The sequence below is a fragment of the Talpa occidentalis genome, unplaced genomic scaffold, assembly GCF_014898055.3.
Source record: "Talpa occidentalis isolate TD23 unplaced genomic scaffold, MPIMG_talOcc4v2.1 talOcc4.3, whole genome shotgun sequence".
Lineage (NCBI taxonomy): Eukaryota > Metazoa > Chordata > Mammalia > Eulipotyphla > Talpidae > Talpa > Talpa occidentalis.
In genome coordinates, this window is record NW_023603184.1 from 5735873 (window position 1) to 5755190 (window position 19318).

Here is a 19318-nt window from a genome sequence, read left to right on the forward strand (position 1 = left end):
CCTGCTGCGGCTCTCTTGCTGCCGAGTCCTCGGAGGTGGCTGGACTTAGCCTGAGCTCAGGACCCAGGGGTTGGGAGTCGGGGGCGAGGGGGTGGGGTGGGCATCCACAGGCGGCGTGGGCTTCAAGGCAGGAGCCGGTAGCCAGAGAGCCAGAGGCCCGGGATGGGGCAGACAACTGCTCCTAGGATGGGTAGCCTTCCCTGTCGGAGGCTCACACCCCACCAGCCCGCCCCTTCCCAATCCCCGGGCAGCCCGCTTTCTCCATAGATGAATCTAATCCCATATATTACAGTAAACTGCATGTGCCTCTCCCCGTAACCCCCACCCCCCCTCGGCCAGTGGCCCCCACTTCCCCATCCTCTGGCGGCGCGTGTCCTCCGCGAGCAGCGCCTCTCCTGTCAGCAGCCAGCTGTCCTGGCACCGGCCCGCGCCCAGGGGCGAAGGCGGCAGCCGCTACTCCAGGTAGATGTCTTCTGTGGGGCAGGTGTACTCCACGAACTGCTTGTAGAACTGCTGGAACGCTCTCCTAGGGGGCAGGTAGGCGCCGGTGACGGGGAGGAATGTGAGCTCCACCCGAGGTTTCCAAATTGGGGTTTGGGAGGGCGCCTGGGGGGGCTCCCAGTTCCCTCTGTCCAAGCTGCTGCTGCCAACTCGCAGCCTCTCTCCAGGGCCCTGCATGGTGGTGTGAGCGCCTTGGGGAGGCCTGGGGGAGACACTGAGCCCGAGGAGTGTGCTCTGAGCCTGAGGTCACTGGGGCTTGCTCGCGGGGGACGCTGGGCAGGATATACACATATACGTACCCCACAGATTCTGCCAGGGCTTTGGTGGATTCTTCAGACACAAAGACATGGCAGGCAAACCGGTGGTCAGCGGGGTGCTTGGTGATGAACCCAAAGTACCTGGGGAAGCCAGCAGCCTGTGAGTGGGACTGGCTCAGACCCTCCAGGCACACTTGAGGACCCACACCCTCCTATCATGGTGCCAGATGACCCCCCACCACCACCTTGACCTCTGTCCCGTCCCGCTTACTTGTTGTTCTTTGGATGGTATCCGCAGAAAGAGATGTTTTTCAACTGGAAAAAGTGGCTACATTTATTCCCCTAGAGGAGGGAGAAGAGAGAAAGAGGGTACCGTCAGCCTGCAGGAGGCGACCCGGGCGGGAGAGCTGGCGGGAGAGCCGGGGGCCAGGGCCGTCACCTTGGCCTCCTGGGAGTCTTCAGCCTTGACGCCTATCTTCACGCCCCGCACGCTGATCTCCAGCACACAGCTGGAGGGCGGGTTAAAGTGCACGGTGAGCCGGCGGGTGGTGGCAATCTGTAGTGAGGGACAGGAGCGTCAGGTGCTGGGAGTCCCTTTTCCGGAGAGACAGCAGGAGCTGGGCCCCGAGCCCAGGGGAGCAGGGAGCAGGTACCTTTTGCATAGCAGCACAGAGGACGTCATTGCCCTTGTGGTAGGGAACCTGGACTGAGCCCAGGAACTTCACCCGGAACTGGTCCACCCAATCACTGTTTTTGGTCAGGGCTGGAAAATAAGTGCGACGTGAGCAGTGGCAGGGCCGGCGGAAGGTGCCACATCTGCACACATCCCAGCCTCCCTCCCCATTCACCTGGCAGCAAGACAGGACGCGACAGAGGTGGGGGCCTGGTGGCACCAGGTAGGGGCAAGGGAGTCCTACCTGCCATGTGATCAGGCTCCTTGGTGACCTCGATGGCATAGTAGGCAGGAAAGATGCCCCGGACACCTGTGCGCATATTGTAGGCCTCATACCAGTAGTCCTCCGCCTGCAGCTCCACCAGCAGGGGATCATCCACTTCCAGCTCCAGTTCATCTTCGTGTCGAGGCACAAACCTGTCCCCGACAAAGAGCACATAAGAAATCCATCGCCAAGGCCGCTCAGCCAGGCCTCACCTGGCCCCCTGCTCTGGGGTCAGAGAGCTACGTCAGCATCACTAGTTGAATAAACATTTGCAAAGCATTCTGTGTGCCTGTTGCATGCTAGTTCCTGGGGGAAGCTGAGCTCGTTCCGACATGGATCTGCCACGAGGAATTCACAGGCCAAGAGAGGGTGATAGAACTGAGTGGTCACGGAAAGTGAGCCCTTGAACGTGGCTGGGGCGCGGGCTCTGTGCTGCTCAGGCAGCATCTGCTGGGAAGCCGCCTGGCTCCTGCAGCACAGCAAAGCCGCGCGGCATGGAAACCAGCCACTCCACCGGCCTCTGAGGTCTCGGAGGGTGGACACTGTCTCTCTGGGGCCGAGTAGATGCATGAACGCCCGAGGTTGGGGGGGCCAGTTTAGGCTGTGAGGCCCAGAGGCCAGGCCCGGCCCGGCCGGGTGTTCTTACCTGAATATGGCCCGGTGGGTCTGCTCCTGCTCCTCCCCATTGATGACACAGGAGAAGAGGCCGAAGGACTCTGCACCTGTAGGGGAGGGGGATGGGCTGGAGAAGGAGGGTCCCAGCTCTGGTTGAGGTTTGGGGGCGGGTGACAGCTCTCGTTCCTAATGCCTTGGGCCAGATGGGCCTGAGGCCACCCCCCCCGCAGAAACACCCTCATTTCGGCACTCCCCAGCCAGGTCTCCCCACGCTCCCTGCTCTGGACTCACTAGAGGAGCGAGAACGGCCACTCATGAAGACGTTCAGGAACTTCTTGGAGAAGTGGACGTCGGGTTCGTCAGGCGTAGAGTCCTCGGACAGGCAGGCGGAGGGCCGAGGTCGGGGGGCCTCCTCATATTCCTCCCCGATGGCCGACTCATAGGGCGAGGAGGCGGAGGCACAGTTGTCGTAGACAGTGGCCGAGTCACTCTCGTCGCTGTAGTCTCCGAAGCAGGGCCGCAGGCTCACCAGCTCCAGCTGTGCGTGCTCATCCACCACCAGCGTGTACTTGACCGAGTCGTAGGACAAGGCGCTGGTGTCCGAGCTCAGTGAAGCCCGTGGAGGTGGCGGCGGCTCCCCCAGGCTCCCCCGCCACCCTCCGCCTGGCGGCTCAACCCGCTCTGGGGACGACAAGCAGTCAAAGCCCTCGTCCTCTTCACTGATGGAGGGGTGGGGCCGCCCCGCCGTTGAGGGGTAGGCAGCAGGGTCTGGATCTGAGCTGACTGACATCCGGCTCTCAGCTGGCGGCAGGAAGGCGGAAGCGGGCTCTGCGGGGTCTGGGGGCCGCTGCACCGGCGTCAGGTAGATCTCCTCAGTGGCCTCTAGCCGCACGTCCGCCTGGTAGTGGATGCGGTCTCGATGCGGGTGACCCCGACCGCCGGGTGGGACAGCAGGGGGGCCGCTGGGAGGTGCCATCTGGGTGGCGGCACTGCGGCGGCAAGGGCTGTCGGTGGAGGTGCCTCGATCCTTGGTGGGGGCGGGGCTGCTCTGGGGTGGCAATTCATCGCTCAGGCAGATGTGTTCATGTGGCGGTGTCTGCTCCCCTGGAGAAGAGGCAGGTCAGTGGGGGAGGCAGGTGCCCTCCCCTGCCTCCCAGGCTACCCTCCACTTAGCATGGTCACATGGAAACTGAGACCAAGCACTCCTGCAGCAGGCCCTTGGAGGCCCTGGGGCCATCCTCTCATGCCACAGTTGCCCATTCATGGGCAGGTTCAAGGCCACAGGCACCTCTAATTGATAAGCTGCAGACTGCTGGGTTTGCTGTCGCAGTAAGGACTGAGTCAGGGCAAGTGGAGATCCAGGTGAGGAAAAGGGTCCTCACTCACCTGTCTTCAGGGGCGAGGACGATCGAGACACCCGATCCTGCCAACTGTGCTTCTTGCCCAGAGAGTTATTATTCAGTGTGTCCTGTGTAAGGAACAAAGGGCTCTTGTGACAAAGGCGGTCAGCAGTGCCCGGCACAGGGAGGTCCTGGCCCTGCCCCCATCAGGCCATCCCTAGGCCATTTGCTGCACCCACCCCACTTGCCAAGGGCCTCACCCCCAGGGCTACTCTGGTGTGGGCGGGGGCGGGGGGGCAGGTCACAGGACTCCCATCTGGGCGCACTGGCCAACTCTCAGGGAGATGCTCTTATCAACCTCAACAAAGGTGGTGGAGACCCGTGTGTGCGGGGGCGAGTGAGGGGAGCAGCAGGAGCTGTCTGGGGACAGACCAGACTCCTGGTCCCAGACACCGAGGGCTGACATGTAAGACGCTCCGTTCCAACCCCAGCCGCATGGAGCTTAGGAAGCTAGGGCCTAGGGAAGGGACAGGGACATTCTGGGAGAGCCTCAGAAGAGCGGAAGGGTCTTCCCAGCAACTGGCCTGGGGGACTGGGATGAATCATCCAAATGACAAATCCACACCGTGCCCCCCACCCCCCGCAGCACATGACTGAGGAATGACAGATGCAACTGTCAGCAGCCCTCCTTCCTGGGCTGCGCGCTCCCCAGTCAGCCCCCCGGACCCCCTCTATAATGCCTCCACACAAGGCTCCTCACGCACAATACAGTCCCCCTCCCCTGGGAACACCCTCACTCTCATGAGTTTGGCAGCCAAAACCCACTCCAGAGGATCCTGGGAAAGGGACCAAACCTTTCCCTGCAGCCCCTGCACCATCCGCCAACAGCCCCACCTCCCGGAGCTGCTCTTCACCTCTCCCGGCTGGGCTGGAAGCCAAAGGGCCCCAGCCGCCTCTCCCCACCCTATTCAACCCTCCTTGGCATCCAGCCACCCAGCCCAGGGGCCCTGAGCCCCCAACCCAGTCGGGCAGCTCCACCTCCCATTTCTGTCCCTGCCTTCTGGGAATTCCCAGCTGCCCGCATTTCCAACTGGCTGCTGCCCCTGAGCTCCCCATCACCACATCGCCACCATTTCCTAAGGCCTGCCCGCGCCGGGACACTTCGATGCTCTTGCACCAGAAACCCCACACCCCGAAGGGAAAGCTGCCAGACGCCCCGGGCGCCACAGCCTTCCGACGCCTTCCAGGGCCTCCGAGACCTCCCCATGCCCTGCTGCTCTCCGCACCCGATCCTGCCTCCGCGCTCCTGAGCCCCTCCCCGCCCCCGGCCCCTCCGCCCAGGCCCCGCTCCCCCGGGACCGACGCCGCCCGACCTCCAGGCCGCCTCCCGCGGGACGCCGCGCCCCCGCCGCACCCCTCCCGCGGGCCTCCGCCCGCGCCGCCCCCCGGCCCTGCCCGGGCGCCGCCCCTTCGGCCGCGCCCCCGCCGCTCGCGCCTCACCTGAGACCGCGGCACCTGCGGGAAGAGGTTGAGGGTGGTCGGCCGCTTGGGGCGGTACGTGTCCCCGCCGCCCTGGCCCTGGCCCTGGCCCTGGCCGCGGGGCGCCGACTCCTGGCGGGGCTCGGCCTCGGGCGGCACGGCTCCCGGCCGGCGCGCCGCGCGCTCCTCCTCGTCGTCCTCCTCGTCGTCCTCGGCGCCGGGAGTGTCCCCGGCCGCGTCGATCAGGTCCATCTGCAGCATCTCGGCCTGCAGCCGGCTGCCCGCGCCGCCGCCGCCCCCAGACAGCAGCCCGGCGCGCGGGGCTGCGCGGCGCAGACGGAGGCGCGTCAGGGGGCGGGGCCGCGCGGCGCGGGGCGGGGCCTCGCAGGGAGGGCGGGGCCTAGCCCGCCGGCACCGCCCCCCGCCCGGGCGAGTCCATTCCGCGGCCGCGTGCGGGGGAGAAGGGAGCGGTCGGGGGGCCGGCGAGACGGGGCCCGCGAGATGGGGCCCGCCCCCTCCCGCCCCCTGCGGGGCAGCGCGCGTCCGCCGCAGCGCTCGCCAGCGGGCGTCCGAGACAGTCCCCACCGCCCCCTGCTCGCGCTCCCCCCCTCTCGGGACTCTGTGTGCCCTCCCGTTCCCTCGGCAACGGGCGATGACCTCACTTGGGCTGTAAGCGGAGTACAGAGTGAGGTCACCGCTGTTGCCATGGGGACGCAGGGTCGCCCAGGAGTTCGGGTCCCACAGGGAGGGAGGCGGGGGCAGTATTTGATGGGAGCCAAGAGGAAAACTAGGAAAACAGCCTCGGCCAGGAGAGGGCTGCGACCTGCGGGAAGGCCGCGGGGCAGAAGACCGGGAAGAGGGGTGCTGGGGGGCGGGGGGGGGCACCTGCACAAGAAAGTGGCACCCCGCCCTCCCCGCCACAGACAGAAGTTCCTCCCTCTGGCCAGCCTCACCTTGACAGGTCCCGCTCTGCCACTAGGCCCTGGCCCCTGGGCAGGGCTGACCCTGTGGCGAAAGTCCCCCACAGCTGGTCTAAGGCCCCCCGCTGCCTCGCCCGGGCGGGAGCAGCGGCCCTAGGGCCTGCGTGCTGCGGGAGAGCGCAGTGTGGGAGCCAGGAACAGGTGTATGACCTTAGAGAAGCTGCGTCAGGATCCAGTCAGTGGCTCCTGGAGCCGACCCTCCCTGGCCTGGCTAGAGGGTGAGGGGTACGAGACATTGGGGGGTTATTTCGCCCCTTGGCGCCCCCTTGCCTGGCAGAGTTTATAGAATCTCCGTGGGGGGCGGGGCAGGGTGTCAACACAGACAGGCGACACCCCAACTCATGGTGCAGCTTTCCTTTGCGAACCCTTCTCCAGTCACCACATCTGCTTGGGCCGCCCACCCCCCTGGGGGAGGGAACTGGCCCCGTGGTTGCCTTCCACTTCCTGGCCAGGGTTTCCTCTCCTCCTGTTCTGAGAACACAAGGGGTGGGGGGACCCTCACCTAGCCCAGGCTTTCCAGATGCCAAGGGCCTCCTGGACGACTCAGAAATCTGGGGCTAGGAGAGTCCAAAGCAGCAGCAATGCTGGGTTAGCCCTTCGGGGCGGTCTTCAGGACTGCGGGCTCAAGGGCCGGGGAGGCTGCGTGGTTTGGTGCAATGGCGGGCGGGAGGCCTTGGCTTTTTCTCCTGCCCCAGAGCACTGCAGAGTCCACTAGACTCCACCCTGCTCTGCCTCAGGCCCTCTGCCAAGGCCGATCCCTCGGATTCAGGGTAGCCCTGAGTCTTCCCTTAACTCTAGCCCCTAATTGCTACTGCCCCAGATCTCAAGACCTCCTGCCCTCGCCCTTCCTGTGGCAGGCTGAAGGAGCTGCCTCCCACCCTAGGCCCTGGCCCAAAAATTTTTTTAATTCCTAATTGAGCACTGAAGATGTGCCAAGTATTATATTGGATGCTTCCTGTACGTTATCTTATTTAATCAGGCCCTGAAAGCCCTTTATAAATAGGAGGACGACCTCACTCTGACCCTACCCATCCTGCCACCCAAGTGGGGGCTCCAGGGGGCTCCCCCCTTACCCGTAAGGACAGGGTATCTTTGCATTGCAGGCTGATGCCACACTCATCGGTGATCTCTGAGAGGTCTTCATCCTCAAACTCCTCCAGGCTGATGTCGTGGGTGAGCCTGGTGGGACAGGAAGCCAAAGTTACAACCCAGGGGGATTGCTTGGCCCACTGATGTCACCTCTTCCAAAGGGCAGCCCCTTGAAGGCAGATCACAGTTCCTAGAGGATGAAACTTGGGGTCCACCAGTACCTACGCAAGGGATAACTAACAGGCAGGGAGAGAATTTTGGGTCCATGCCAAAGGACAGTCCTCCTAAGGTGACAGTGGAACAGGAGGCTCCAGGTTCCTCCAGTGCCACCAGCTGGGAGCTGTCCACCTTGCTGCCAACCAGGAGGCAGTGCCTAGAAGGCCAGCTGGTCAGAGCCTCAGCTCTGCCAGGGAAATGTCTCCCCTGGTCAAGGCAGGTGCCAAGGCTGCTTCACCCCTGGAGAATACAGAGTGGAGAAGAGACTCCAAGGGCTGCCTAGCTTGGGTGGGGTGAGGGGGCTGCCTGTGCAATTCCTGCAGCGAGGAGGAAGAAGGCTGGCAGCAGCCCCTCCCCGGCCTCCAGGGAGGGCTCCCAGTCCCCAAGTCCCACCCACCCAGAAATCCTCCTAAGTCCTGGAAGCAAGTGAAGAGAGAGCTGGTGTCCATGTGGGCAGTTTCAGCAGCTTCAAGCAGAGACTCGCCTCCCTCCCTTCCACGCTCTTGTCTCCTCTCTTCACCCGCAGAGCCTTGCCAGCATGTGCATCGGGGCAGGAGGCTGCACCTGGGGTCAGGGAAGGCCCCGGGCTGGGTGTGGAGGTGTCTGGAACTCTGGAGGGAGGCCAGCGCCTTTAGCGCAGAGCTCGGCGGGCTCTCCTGGAGCCCTGTCCCCCCAGGCCGGTCCTGGGCCCCAGCCCCGCATGCAGGGCTGTGCCAGTCACTGCGGTGCCTGACTGCCCCCTGCACCTGCTCGTCCCCAGCCCCGGGTGCTCGGCCGGGTTTGGTGTGGGTGGGCCATTTGGGAGAATTCTGTGGGAGAAGTTGGGGGGAATTCTGAGCCTTTCCCCAAATAAGACCAGGAGACTGAAGCCCAGAGTAAGACCCATTGGTTCAAGGTCACCCAGGAGAGGTGACCGCCCAGCCCCCAGGGAAACCAAGCAGGCCCACGCCCCTGGCTCGTCCCCTCCATCAGACCCAGCAGACACCCAAAGCTCAATGGCGCTGTCCCCTCCCAAGCTCCCCCCGGCCCCACCAGCCCCCACAGCCCTACCCACCAGCGCTCCCACTGATCCTCCAACCAGCTGTCATTGTCTGGGCTTGAATCCATCTTCAGCACCAGCTGCATGGAGAGCCCTGCCCGGCTGGGGGGCTGCTGGGCCCCAGGGCCGCCCTCTCATGCCCAGAAGAGTGGGGGGGCCAGGGCTCAGGGCAGGGCTGAGGCCTCTGGCCTGCACCTCCTGGGCCTGCCTTTCTGCGTCCTGCCCGCTGCAGGAGCCCGGGCAGCTCATTAAAAATAGATGGTCCAGGAATGGAGGCTGCGACTGCCGACCCAGGCCCCAGCCTCGGCTCCTGCCGGCCCAGCCCTGAGCTGCAGGCAGCTTCCTCCCCCAGCCCGCTCGGCTGCCGCTGCCGCTGTCAGTGCCGCCTCCCACGCGGAATCAGGTTACAGCAATCGATGCCTTGCTCCACCTGCCCTTCCAATGCCCCTGTCGGGGGCCAGGGTGGTCCCTCTCCCCGCCCAGGCTTGTAAACAGATGGCAGAAATCTGGGGTGTTTCCCCCCCCCAAAAGCCAGCCCCTGATCTGCTTTAAAGGGCCAGCAGCATACTCAGGGTGCCTGGTGGCAAGATGTGGGGGGCTTGGGAAATCCTCCACGAAAGGATGCCCCACCTGCACGGCTCCCAGCGGGACCCTGACCCTACATCAGGGGGCCTGGACGGCGCAGGCAGTGCTGCCTTGGTCAGTCTGGCCGCCCCTATCACCTGTCTGGGTGCAGGACAGGACCCTGCCCCTCCCTGGGCTCCATCCTTCAAGACTAGGAAGAGCCTGTGGGTGCAGGAGGTGGCACAGTCCAGCCAAGGGCAGTCCAGTGGGTGGACCCCTCGGGCAGGGCAGGAGGGACAGCCTGGGGGGTGCGAAGCTGCAGACCCCAGCGGGAACTGAAAGAGGGGTTCTGGCCAGGGCAAGGGGCAGGGGAATGAGGTGCTCCTTAGCAGCTCGAGAGGGAGGCGAGGTACCTTTAGGTTTCCAGGGCCGGCGGAGGGTGTAGTGCGGCAGTGGGGGTAGGCTGGGAGGAGGGCAGAGCCCTGATGCCAGAGCAGCCTGCCCAGTCTGGCTAATGTAAGTAGCATCTCCGGTGCTGAGACAACCCCGAGGCTGGCACAGGGTATATGGTCAAGGCACATGCTGCCTGGACAGTCACAGACCAGGCAGTCTGGAGACGCAGCCAGCACTGGGGAGGCCCAGAGGTGCCCGAAGACACCCCCTGCTCTGTTGGTGACCCCCGGGCACATCTGAGACTCCTCTTCCCCACTGCCCAGCCCTGATCCAGCTCCTGTGGTCCTACACCTCCCCCTGGCCTGCTCGCCTCGGTCTCCCCATGCCTGTGTCACTCTACCCACTACCATTACCAGGCAAAGCTGCCCAAAATACCACTATTCCTTTTGCCTCCCCACCTCAAATCCCCCCAAGTTTCTCTGCTAGCAGCCACCTCCTTGGCCTGGCATTCAAGTTCCCCAGTGCCATGTGTGACCCTCCCTCTGTACCTGCCTCCCCAGGCATGGAGGCTTCCCTTGGACGGAGCACTTGTCAGGCTCTCAACCCATGCTGACGCCCTCTCCTCCAGGAAGTCCTCCTGGCAACACCCACTGGTCCTGTCATCCCCTCGCTTGGGGTTGGTGTCACCATCTGTGCAGCTAGAAAGCGGTTCGCTAGGGCAGGCAGGCCCAGGCCTCTGTCAGACACCCCCAGGCTGCTCCAAAGGCGGGTGGAGCTTGCAGCCCCTAGCCGCTCCCAGTGAGTGATGGTTACAGACCCCTCCCTTCCAGGTGGTCTTGCAGCAGGGGCACTGCGTGCCGCATGCGAGATGCTACCCAAAGAGAGAAGCTTGAGCTTCCACCTACTCCCTGGAAAACAGCTGTTGGGGGCAGGCCTGGAGCATCTGGCTGGAGCTGTGCTGGGGGCACCTCAGCATCCCCTGATGTTCCCACTGGGTCAGCAGCTCCGGGGCACGGGTGGGCGAGGAACAGCTGTGTCACTCTTCACAGATGCAGAAACTGAGGTTCGCTGGGCAGTGGTGGAAAGAGCCTGGGCTGGGAGGGGGTCCGAGGCCTGCACTTGATCCCCAGCTCCAACCGGTGGGTTAAGGAATCTCCCTGTCTTACTTCACGGGTGTCTCGAAAGTGCGGCAGGACGGAGAACGGGCACCCGATGAGCCCAGAGGCAGCAGGCCTGAGAACAAATACCGACACCCTCGCCTGGGGAGTGGCCGCTCCCTCCCGAGCTGCTGGGCCCTGGCCACCGACTGCCTCACGTCTCCACGCATCTCCCCTAGTCCTCACCTCCACCCAGGGAGAGGGTTTCCTTTTGCCCCTTCTACAGATGGGGAACACTAAGGCTCGGAGACAAGGCACCGCAGGGCCTCGCATATTAAATGGGGCCACCCTTCCTTGCCCACCCTCCTCAAGGCTGCTGGCTGTGGACCGCGGTGCGGTGCGGAGGCCACCACCAAGGGCCAGTGGGATGGGCTGGCCACGGAGTCCCTCGGCGAGTCACTCCGGACCCTGCCTTGCTTCCTCCCTCCACACCCTGGCTCCTGGCCTCCCAGCCAAAGCCCAGGCCACCCGCCCTGGAGAGAGGCTAGATGGGCTCTGCGGGCCTCCAGGTTCAGGGAAGGGGCGTGAGGAAGGAGGCGGGAGGGAAGTGATGGCCGCAGGAGGGTGGAGAGGGAGGAAGGAAGCCGAGCGCCTGGAACCACCTCAAACTGAAAGGCAACCTGCCACAGCGGCACCCCTGGAGGCCTGGAGGCCGAGCAGCGCCCCTTCAGAAGCCAATCGGATGCACTCCCCAACGGTGAGGTGGCTCCTGAGGTCGCATCCACAGGTCGTTGGACACTCTGGCGTTTGGTCTCTCCAGAACCCCTGGCCTTTGGGGTGCGGAGATCTTTGGGGTCGGTCTATAGACGAGCTTCCTCTCCCTGCACTACCTCCTCTTCTTCAGGGGCCCAGTGGACTCCCCAGTGTCTCTGCAAGTGCCAACTTCCAGGCCCCCACCTGCCCTGGGCTCCTACAAAAACAAACATGCCTCTGGCCTCCTGATGTTTATCTCCGGGCCTTCCCCAGTCACAGCTCCCCATTTTCTCCTTCCCCCTCCAGCAATCCTTTCTCATTGGCTGCTTCGGCCCAGTGGTAGGAGGTTAGAAGTGCACGCAGCAGACTTCCCCAGTCTCGCCCGCTGCTCCCCTCAGCAGTGTATTTCAGGCCACCTGCCTGCTCTGCTTCCCACTCTGTCTCTGGTGAATCCTCTCACCCCCCCCCCGCCCCGCACCTCTGGCCTGCACCCCAGTTCTTGTATGCATAAAAAAAAATCTTAAAAAAAAGTGAATGCAGGGCCTCCCCGGTGGCGCAGCGGTTGAGCGCTGGGTTGCGAAGCTGCCCGCAGCCTCTGCGGTGCCGGTTCGATCCCCGGCTGCTCCCCGGCCACTGGAGGAGGGTCCCACATGGCACGCAGACCTCTCCTGCCGCCCGCTGCTCCCCTCAGCAGTGTACTTCGGTTCTTCTGCCTGCTCTGCTCCCCGCTCTGGCTCTGGTGAATTCTCTCACCCTCCCGCGCTTCTGACTGTACCCAGTGCATGTATAAATAAATAAATAAATCTTAAAAAAAAAAAAGTGAATGCAAAGGAAGGCTTAAATGGTGAAGCGTGGAGGTTTTAGCTGAGCAAGGCCAACTCTGCGCCAGGCGTATGCTGTCCCAGGGCCATTCTTGAATCTTTCCATTCCTGCCTGTGCTGAGGGAGGTTGGGATGCCAGCGGAGTGACCTTGGGTCCTGATCATGCTGCCCCCTGAGGCCCTCTGGCAACAGAGCACCTGTGGTTTCAGGGTCCAGCCTGTCTCTGCCACGCTCTGTGTGCCGAGCAAAGAGCTGGCTCCCTACTTCCGCTCTGGATCCCGCTACAAGCCATTTTCCACTGGGCAACCCAGACCAATGTTTGCGATGCAAATCTGATCTTTCCAGCTTCCACAGCTCAAAATCCATGAATAGCTTCCCCTGGCCCTCAGGGAAAGGAACCAACCCTCTCACCTGTGGCCTGCAGGCTCAGCAGGCCCTCCCCTTCTCCCCAGCCCCTGCTTCCTGCTCACTGCCTTCCCCAGCAGCAGTCTCACCTCTGCAAAGCCTTCACCCATCTCCCCAGCCAGGCCAAACACCCCAGCTATTGGCTCTCTTAGTCCTTCTGCTGGGTAGTTCCCAGATCACTGATTTTACCCTTGGTTCTGGGACCAGTGTGGGCTCCCCTCAGAGGCAGCTGGTCCACCAGGGTGGCATCAAGTCTTTCAACCAACATGTGGATGCTAACAGTAACTTAATAAACGGTACTGAACGAACGAACCACCAGTGTCCCCAGATATTTCTAGATTTCCCCTTGGAAATCTTGAAGTCAGTTCCCCTTTCAAGTCAACTTCCTGGCACCCATCTGTATCAGTCTGGGGTAGAGTGTGGAGGCCTCTGGGAAGGTGGTGCTGGCTGAAACGGGGGGGGGGGGGCGGGGGTGAAGCCCCAGCTTCATTCCTCAGAACCCTCTCTCTGGCCCACTCCCAGTTCCAGGTGGGACAGTTCCAGCCAGTCCCAGGACTAAGGTCAAGTTGGGTTTGTTCTTCTGGTCTGGAATTCTCTTCCCAGCCATGTCCACACTGGGGTGATCTCCAGGGAAAAACTATCCAACCCAAGAAGCAATTTCCCGGGGACCACCCTACCTGGGGTGATAATGTGTCTGAATTTTTTAATGCCTTGGTGCTAATCTGCAGCAAATGGACCTTGGGAGCCAGCGGTTGAGCTGCGGGAAACTCCCCAGAGGAAAGAGTTCCATGTGTGGGAAAACCTTTACACAAGGATGTGTGGGAAAAACCTTTACACACAAGCGTGTGTTCTACTCATAAAAGCAAACAACTCAAAGACAACCAAAGGGCCAGTCTCAGGGGGAGGGTTAGAATGCAGGTGTCCAGCGGCCGGGGTGGCCTGCAGTCTTGTGGGCGAGCACTGTGAAGCCTCAGTATTCATGTGGAAAACGACAACCCATATAATGAGCAAAAAGGCAGAACGCGTGAGCTCGTGGCGTCACACGGTGAATCCTGACATGGACTAGGTGTGGGAGGTGGTGGCATGGGGAGGGCCTTCTACCCTGCTCTCCAGGACAGATTTTGTATACCGGGTCATGAGCTCAGCCCCCTCACAGAGCTACTTCCTGAGGGTATGACTCTTTACACTTGTTCTAATCTATGCACAGATCCTGAATGTTGTTGGTGCTAAATAAAAGCCCATTAGAAGCACCGGCTGAAAGAGGCACTGGAAGCTCCCCGAGAGGACCACCGGCATCACCAGGGCCAGAACCAGTCCAGGGCTCTCCCTTTACAGGGGTGGCTCTGAAATTAGACTGGGTTTGAGCCCCAGCTCTGCCACTCCCCAAGCTCTTTCTGCCTCAGTTGCTTCATCTGCAATGCAGGGAGAACATGAGCCTCTCGCTATGGTTTGGGCGCACCGAGTGCTCCTGCGGGGAGTGCTCAGAGCAGCGCCTGCTTGTTTCCTCTGGCCATACTCACAGGGCTCTGTGACCCAGGAGGTCGGCACCCAACACCACCCTCCAATAACAAGCCAGTAAGGCATCAGAGAGCACCTACTTTGTGCGGGGCATCAGGGACAGCAAAATTTAGGTATTGACTCCTTGTGCCTTCTGGGAGCTGGCAGTGGTACTCCTCTGTTCCCCCAACATCACACCATCCTAACAACAATAAAACCAGCCCTGGGCCTCCCCGGTGGCACAGTGGGTTGAGCGCAGCGCTGTGAAGCTGTCCGCAGCCTCTGAAGCGCAGGTTCGATTCCCGGCAGGCCAGGGAGATTCCCACATGGCGCAGCAGACCTCTCCTGATGCGCCCGCTGCTCCCCTCAGCAGTGCTCTCAGTCCATCTGCCTATTCTGCTCCCCATTCTGTCTCTGGTGAATCTTCTCACCCTCCTGCGCCTCTGGCCTGTACCCCAGCTATTACAGAAATAAAAAATAAATCTTTAAAAATTAAAAACAAAACCAGCCCTGCATGAATGCAGCTCTTGACAGCCCTTGAAACACTCAACTGTATGGCCTCATTGGAGTCTCACGACAGCCCTAGACAGGGGGCACGCCAGCAGCGCGGGGCAGTGACAGGCTCTGGGAGCTAAGTGCGCAGTCTTGGGGCACACAGCTAAGAAGGCCCAGCCAGGATGCAAACCGAGGTCAGTTGGCCCCCCGAGAGCCACAAGAGAGCAGTAACCACCGGGGGTTAAACTGAGGCCGGACAAGGAAAGGGCAGCAGGCACTGCTGGGGTAGGAGGGGCAGTTCAGGCCATGTGGGGCCCAAGACACTGTCCCTCATTATTCCCAGAGTTGGCCTTGTCACCACATGGTGTCCTGGAGGGCCAGCCCACGCTTGGTGTACTGCCACGCTCGCCCACCTGGACGCACTCACTGGCTGGTGTCCACGTCTTAACTCCTCACTACAGCGCCCATGACATGCTGTGTGCCAAGGGGGTGAGTAGGACAGAGAACATGCTTCCTGGGACCAGGAAAGTGGGGGGCGGGGGGCGGGCGGAGGCGAAACTGACCTCTCGCCAGAGGCCCAGCCTGGAGGTAAAGGATTTAACACGACTGGGTTCCAGTCAAGCCTTGGTCTCTGACTTCCTTGGAGTCTTCAGGGGAGCCAACCTGCCTCCCTGAATCTCAGTCTCCTCACCCAGAAAATGGGCAGAGCAATACCCTCTCCCAGGGTGGTTATGAGGCCTGCACTGGGAAAACGCTCTGACCAGTAACCAGCTGCAAAAATGCCCACTCGCATGGAGGGCTGACACACTTGTTGCGTGCCACCTTGATGGGCATAATCTCATTTTCAGGCAGGAATCAATATTAATTAGTTCATTTAACAGACGCGACTCAGGACAAAAACCCAGCCAGGTGGTGCAGCTAGAAAGGGGTGGAGTCTAATTTGAACCCAGGTGTCTGGGGCAGGGGGCCTCATGGGAGGGAGGCTGCGCATGTCATGCCCAGTGAGGAGCTCGGTGTCCAGGTCCTGCAGGCGGTTGGAGGCGCTAATCACTAAGGCCCTGGGCTTCCAGCCTCAGGCTTGGCCTCCTCCAACTGGCCCCCTCCTCTGGTCCTCCTGGCTCAGAGCAGGGCCTCTGGGGAGGTTTCTGGTCCTTATGATGCCATTAGACATCCCCAGGGTCCCGGCCCACCTGAGGGCCAGGGAGCCAGCAACCCCTTGGCCAGAGGGGCTGGCGGCAGAGCCCAGCTGGGGCCTGCTGGGCCGGGGGCCCCGGGAGAGGGGAGGGCCCCGGCTCAAGGGAGGGAAACAATGGGGTATGCCCAGGCCTCCTTCTCTTGGGCTCAGGAGCAACCAACCCCTCCTCTTTCTTCTCCCCAACTGAGGAGAGGATTGTGGGGGAAGGAAATCCTTCTCCCACCCCAACCCCTCCAGCATCCACTGTCCATGTCTTTGAAACCCACTTGCCACCTGCCACCCACCAGACGGGGCAGGGCGCGGGGCGATGGGGGAGCTGGGCCAGGGTCCTGCGCCCCTGCCCTGGCAGGAGCACCCGCTGCCACCGTCCCTGGCGCCGGAACCTAAGCCCCCTCCCACCCCCAGGCCTAGGATTTCCCACTTGAGGCTGCACCTTCTGCACCAGCGCACACCTGACCAGGTCAGTGCTTGGCCAGGTCCTGGCCATGCCCGGTGCGCGAGGGGGTCGGAGCAGGGGGGAGGCGGAATCAGGCCGGGCCGAAGGAGGGGCTCGGACTCCCCGCCAGCTCCAGGCGGCGGCTGCCCCAAGGACTGGGCCCTTCAGGGCCCCCCAGCCTGTTCCCATCTCTACTCCGGCCTCGCGCTGGGCACTGGCAAAGCCCAGCCGCGGCCTCCTCCGGGGTCTCAGCCCAGGTCCCGGGCCCCACCACAGCCCCAAAGTGGGGGAGAAGGCGCTGGAGCCCCCCACCCCCCGCCCATCCCAGCTCAGGTTCCCCAGCCCGGGGCGCGGAATGGGGGGGCCGGCTGCACCCCGAGATGCCGCGGCTCCCGGAGCGGACTCGAGGCCGAGGGGCCCCGGGGACTCTGCGGGGAGAGCCCCCCAGCCCCGCCGCCTCTCGCGACCCCGCCAGGCGCGCGCGGAGCGCGGGGGGGGAGCCCGGGGGCCCCGTCCCGGCCGCAGGGTGGGGCGCTCGGCCGGGGAGTCTCACCTGAAATTGGGCGGCGACGCGATGTGCAGCCCCAGAAACGGGGAGGCGGCGGGCGGGGACGCGGCCCCCCCGCCCAGGCCGCCGCTCTCTCGCTCCGCCATTCCCGGGCGCAGCCCTGGCCATCCGGGCGGAGGCGGCGCGGGCGGCGGGAGGGGGCGGGGGCGCGGCGAGGGGCCGCGGCGGAGCGGGGCGCGGGCGGGCGGGGCGGCGCGGCGGGCGCACCTGCGCAGGGCCGGGCGCGCGGCGGGACTGGCGAGAGCGCCCCGCGCGCCCCCGGCCCGCTCGGGGTCCCGCGCGCCCCGCCCCGCCCCGCCCCGCCGGCCCCGCCCCGCCCCGCCGGCCCCGCCCCGCCCCGCCGGCCCCGCCCCGCCGGCCCCGCCCCGGCTCTCTCCGCGGTGCTGAAGCCGAGGCCCGGGTGGCGACCGGCCCCGCCCTACACCCCACAGGGCCGTCTCCGCCCCTCCCCCTCCGCTGTCCCCCCCCTCCTCACGCCCCCCCACGCCCCCCTCCCTGCCCGCGCGGGCGCGGCCCCGCCGAGGGGGCTCAGCGCGGGCCGTCAGCTCTCCGGTGGCGGGACCCCGGTCCCCAGGGCCCTGGTGGGCCCCCCACCCCGTCCCGGAGGACAAAGAAACAAGCAGACAGGAAAGAAGGTGCTGGAGGAAGGCGGGGGAGGCTGGAGGGTGGGGGAGCGGGTCCCGGGGCTGCCCCGTGGAGTCGGGTGTTGGGGAGGCACAGTCTGGCTCCACGAGCAAATAGGAGCTGTGGCCCTGCTCAGTGACCCCGCAGGCCTAAGGTTTGGGTTCCCAGGCTGAAGTGGGGGTGCTACGGCCTCTCTCCCGTGGCTGTGCAGATGAGTAGTCACTGGGAGCCAGGAACACGCGGCCTCCTGCTGGGAGGCCTCACCCGCCCAGTCCCCTAACCTTAAGGGGACCCGCCCAAGATTCCAGAGGGTCTCCTGGGGACTGACCCAGCCCCACCTCAGCCCCAGCTACTGAAGATGACCTGAGCTCTCCGCCTTGGTTTGTCTCTCAGGCCCTCCCTCGTGTCAGGACTTCCCGGGATTTCTTCCTTTCCTCCCTTTGGCACCGCAGTCAGACACCCCATGGCGGGCTTGGGGCTTATCTCTTGCTCCTGCAGTTGACTTCATGGGGTTCCCATACCCACCGCCAGTTGGGCCCTGGTTCCTTCCTGGCCTTCTGCCCCTCCGATGTTTTAAGCCTGGGCCTCCATGCCTGTAGAGCCCTGGTCCCCCCGGTTGAGTCCTTTCACAGTGTGGGGGGCTGGCCACGGCTAGGCGCCCAGTTTCAGTGGGTCCTAGAGCCTCGGGCCAAGCCTCAGTGACCTTCTCTGGCCACTTCAGAGAACTGCGGAGATTCTGGTCTTCACCTCTCTCTGAAGGAAAGGCAGAGAAGTTTCACGTGTGATGTCCTGTGTGCAGAGCCAGACGCCCACTCTCACGCTGCTCCCTTTTCCTTCACAGAGCGCCCAGCGAGCAGCTACAGGCCTGCCCTGCAGCAAGCAACCCCCCAGGCCCAGCCCAGTACTTAGAACACCCCAATACCTAGAGCCAAAGGCCTTGGTGGCCTCTCTCCTCCCTGCCCCTGGGCTCAGAGGCCAGGGGCCACTTGCCCTTCCGTTGCTGTCTTGGCTGGGGCTCCCTTCACTAGACCCCGTTGCCACCCGCCGCTCTGGGTCACTGTTCCCGCCTGGAAGGCCATCTTGCCGTGGTGGTTAACATTGTTCCTTAGAGTGTGTGCTTATCTCAGCTAGGCGCATCCTCAGGCCAGGAGTGTGTGTGTGTCAGTGTGTGTGTGTTTTCTAGCACCCTTTGCTTGAGAACAAAAGGCATTTCTGAGCCCCGTCACACCAGAGAGAAGTCAGAGGGAGAGAGGGGGAGGCCCGGCTCTTGCAGGGAAGAGGAGAGGAAGGCCAGGGTGTCTCTTCTCTTCCTCTGCAGGACGGCTCATTCCTGGGCCTGGCCTGAGCTCCTCACACAGGAGGTTGGGGTGGGTGTGGGCTAACAAGGCTTCCGTTGCCCAAGCCCACAACCCACCCCAGAAAAGTCCATGCACACTGCCGGGGTCGCCGCCCAAGACCCTGGGCTTGGTTGTGGGCAGATCTTGGCTGCCCACAGCACCCCCTTGGCATCCACACAGCTGCAGCTAAGGGGGTTCATTTGAGATCAAGGACGGACTGAGGGCATGGACAGGGTGCTGCCGCTGACCGATGGCGCCTGGGCTGAGAGGTGCTGGGGTGCCTTACCCTGGGCCGAGTGCTCGGTTATTCTGGCTGTACAAGCCCAGCAACCCCGCAGCTGCTCCAGTCACTCACCTGGGAGCTGCCCCCTTCCCCACCACCTCCAAAGATGAGTGAGCCAGAGGCTTCTGGTCCAGCCGAAGCCAAGAGTCAGGCCTAAGATTCTAACCCAGGCTCAGCTGTGTTGACACTGGGCCCCAGACCTCCCACAAAATGAGGCCAACACAGCTTTGCTCAGAAAGATCAGACATTTATGAGACAAGTGAGCACAAACGCGGTGGGGGAAACACACCTTCTCAGTAACAGAAAATCGCTCTATAAAGTGCATTTTGCCCACGACCATCTCTTCCCCATGCTGGGCCCTGGGCCAGGGCTTGGGCAAAGCTCTGCAGCAGCCCC

At 63.4% G+C, this 19318-nt stretch overlaps 1 protein-coding gene across 1 annotated transcript; it reads right to left on the reverse strand.

The window, feature by feature from the left end:
- Positions 1 to 335: 335 nt before the first annotated feature.
- MAPK8IP1 (mitogen-activated protein kinase 8 interacting protein 1) lies at positions 336 to 16764 on the reverse strand. The gene is made up of 13 exons (XM_037522396.1): positions 16664 to 16764; positions 7184 to 7289; position 5730; positions 5152 to 5453; positions 3698 to 3779; positions 2603 to 3415; positions 2343 to 2418; positions 1676 to 1848; positions 1412 to 1521; positions 1198 to 1314; positions 1030 to 1100; positions 801 to 899; positions 336 to 526 (listed from the first exon to the last, which is right to left on the reverse strand). Exons 1-13 carry the CDS (start codon positions 16762 to 16764, stop codon positions 454 to 456), a joined length of 2124 nt encoding a protein of 707 aa, XP_037378293.1. The 3' UTR covers positions 336 to 453.
- Positions 16765 to 19318: the final 2554 nt, after the last annotated feature.

What these genes read in the sequence shown, in the direction of transcription:
- MAPK8IP1 (XM_037522396.1), bottom strand. Translation starts at nt 16,764, where the DNA reads ATGGCGGAGCGAGAGAGCGGCGGCCTGGGCGGGGGGGCCGCGTCCCCG. An exon ending in GTCCTCGCCCCTGAAGACAG is followed by an intron (nt 3,416 to 3,697) that starts GTGAGTGAGGAC and finishes CCTCTTCTCCAG; the next exon opens with GGGAGCAGACACCGCCACAT. An exon ending in ACCCACCGGGCCATATTCAG is followed by an intron (nt 1,849 to 2,342) that starts GTAAGAACACCC and finishes TGTCGGGGACAG; the next exon opens with GTTTGTGCCTCGACACGAAG.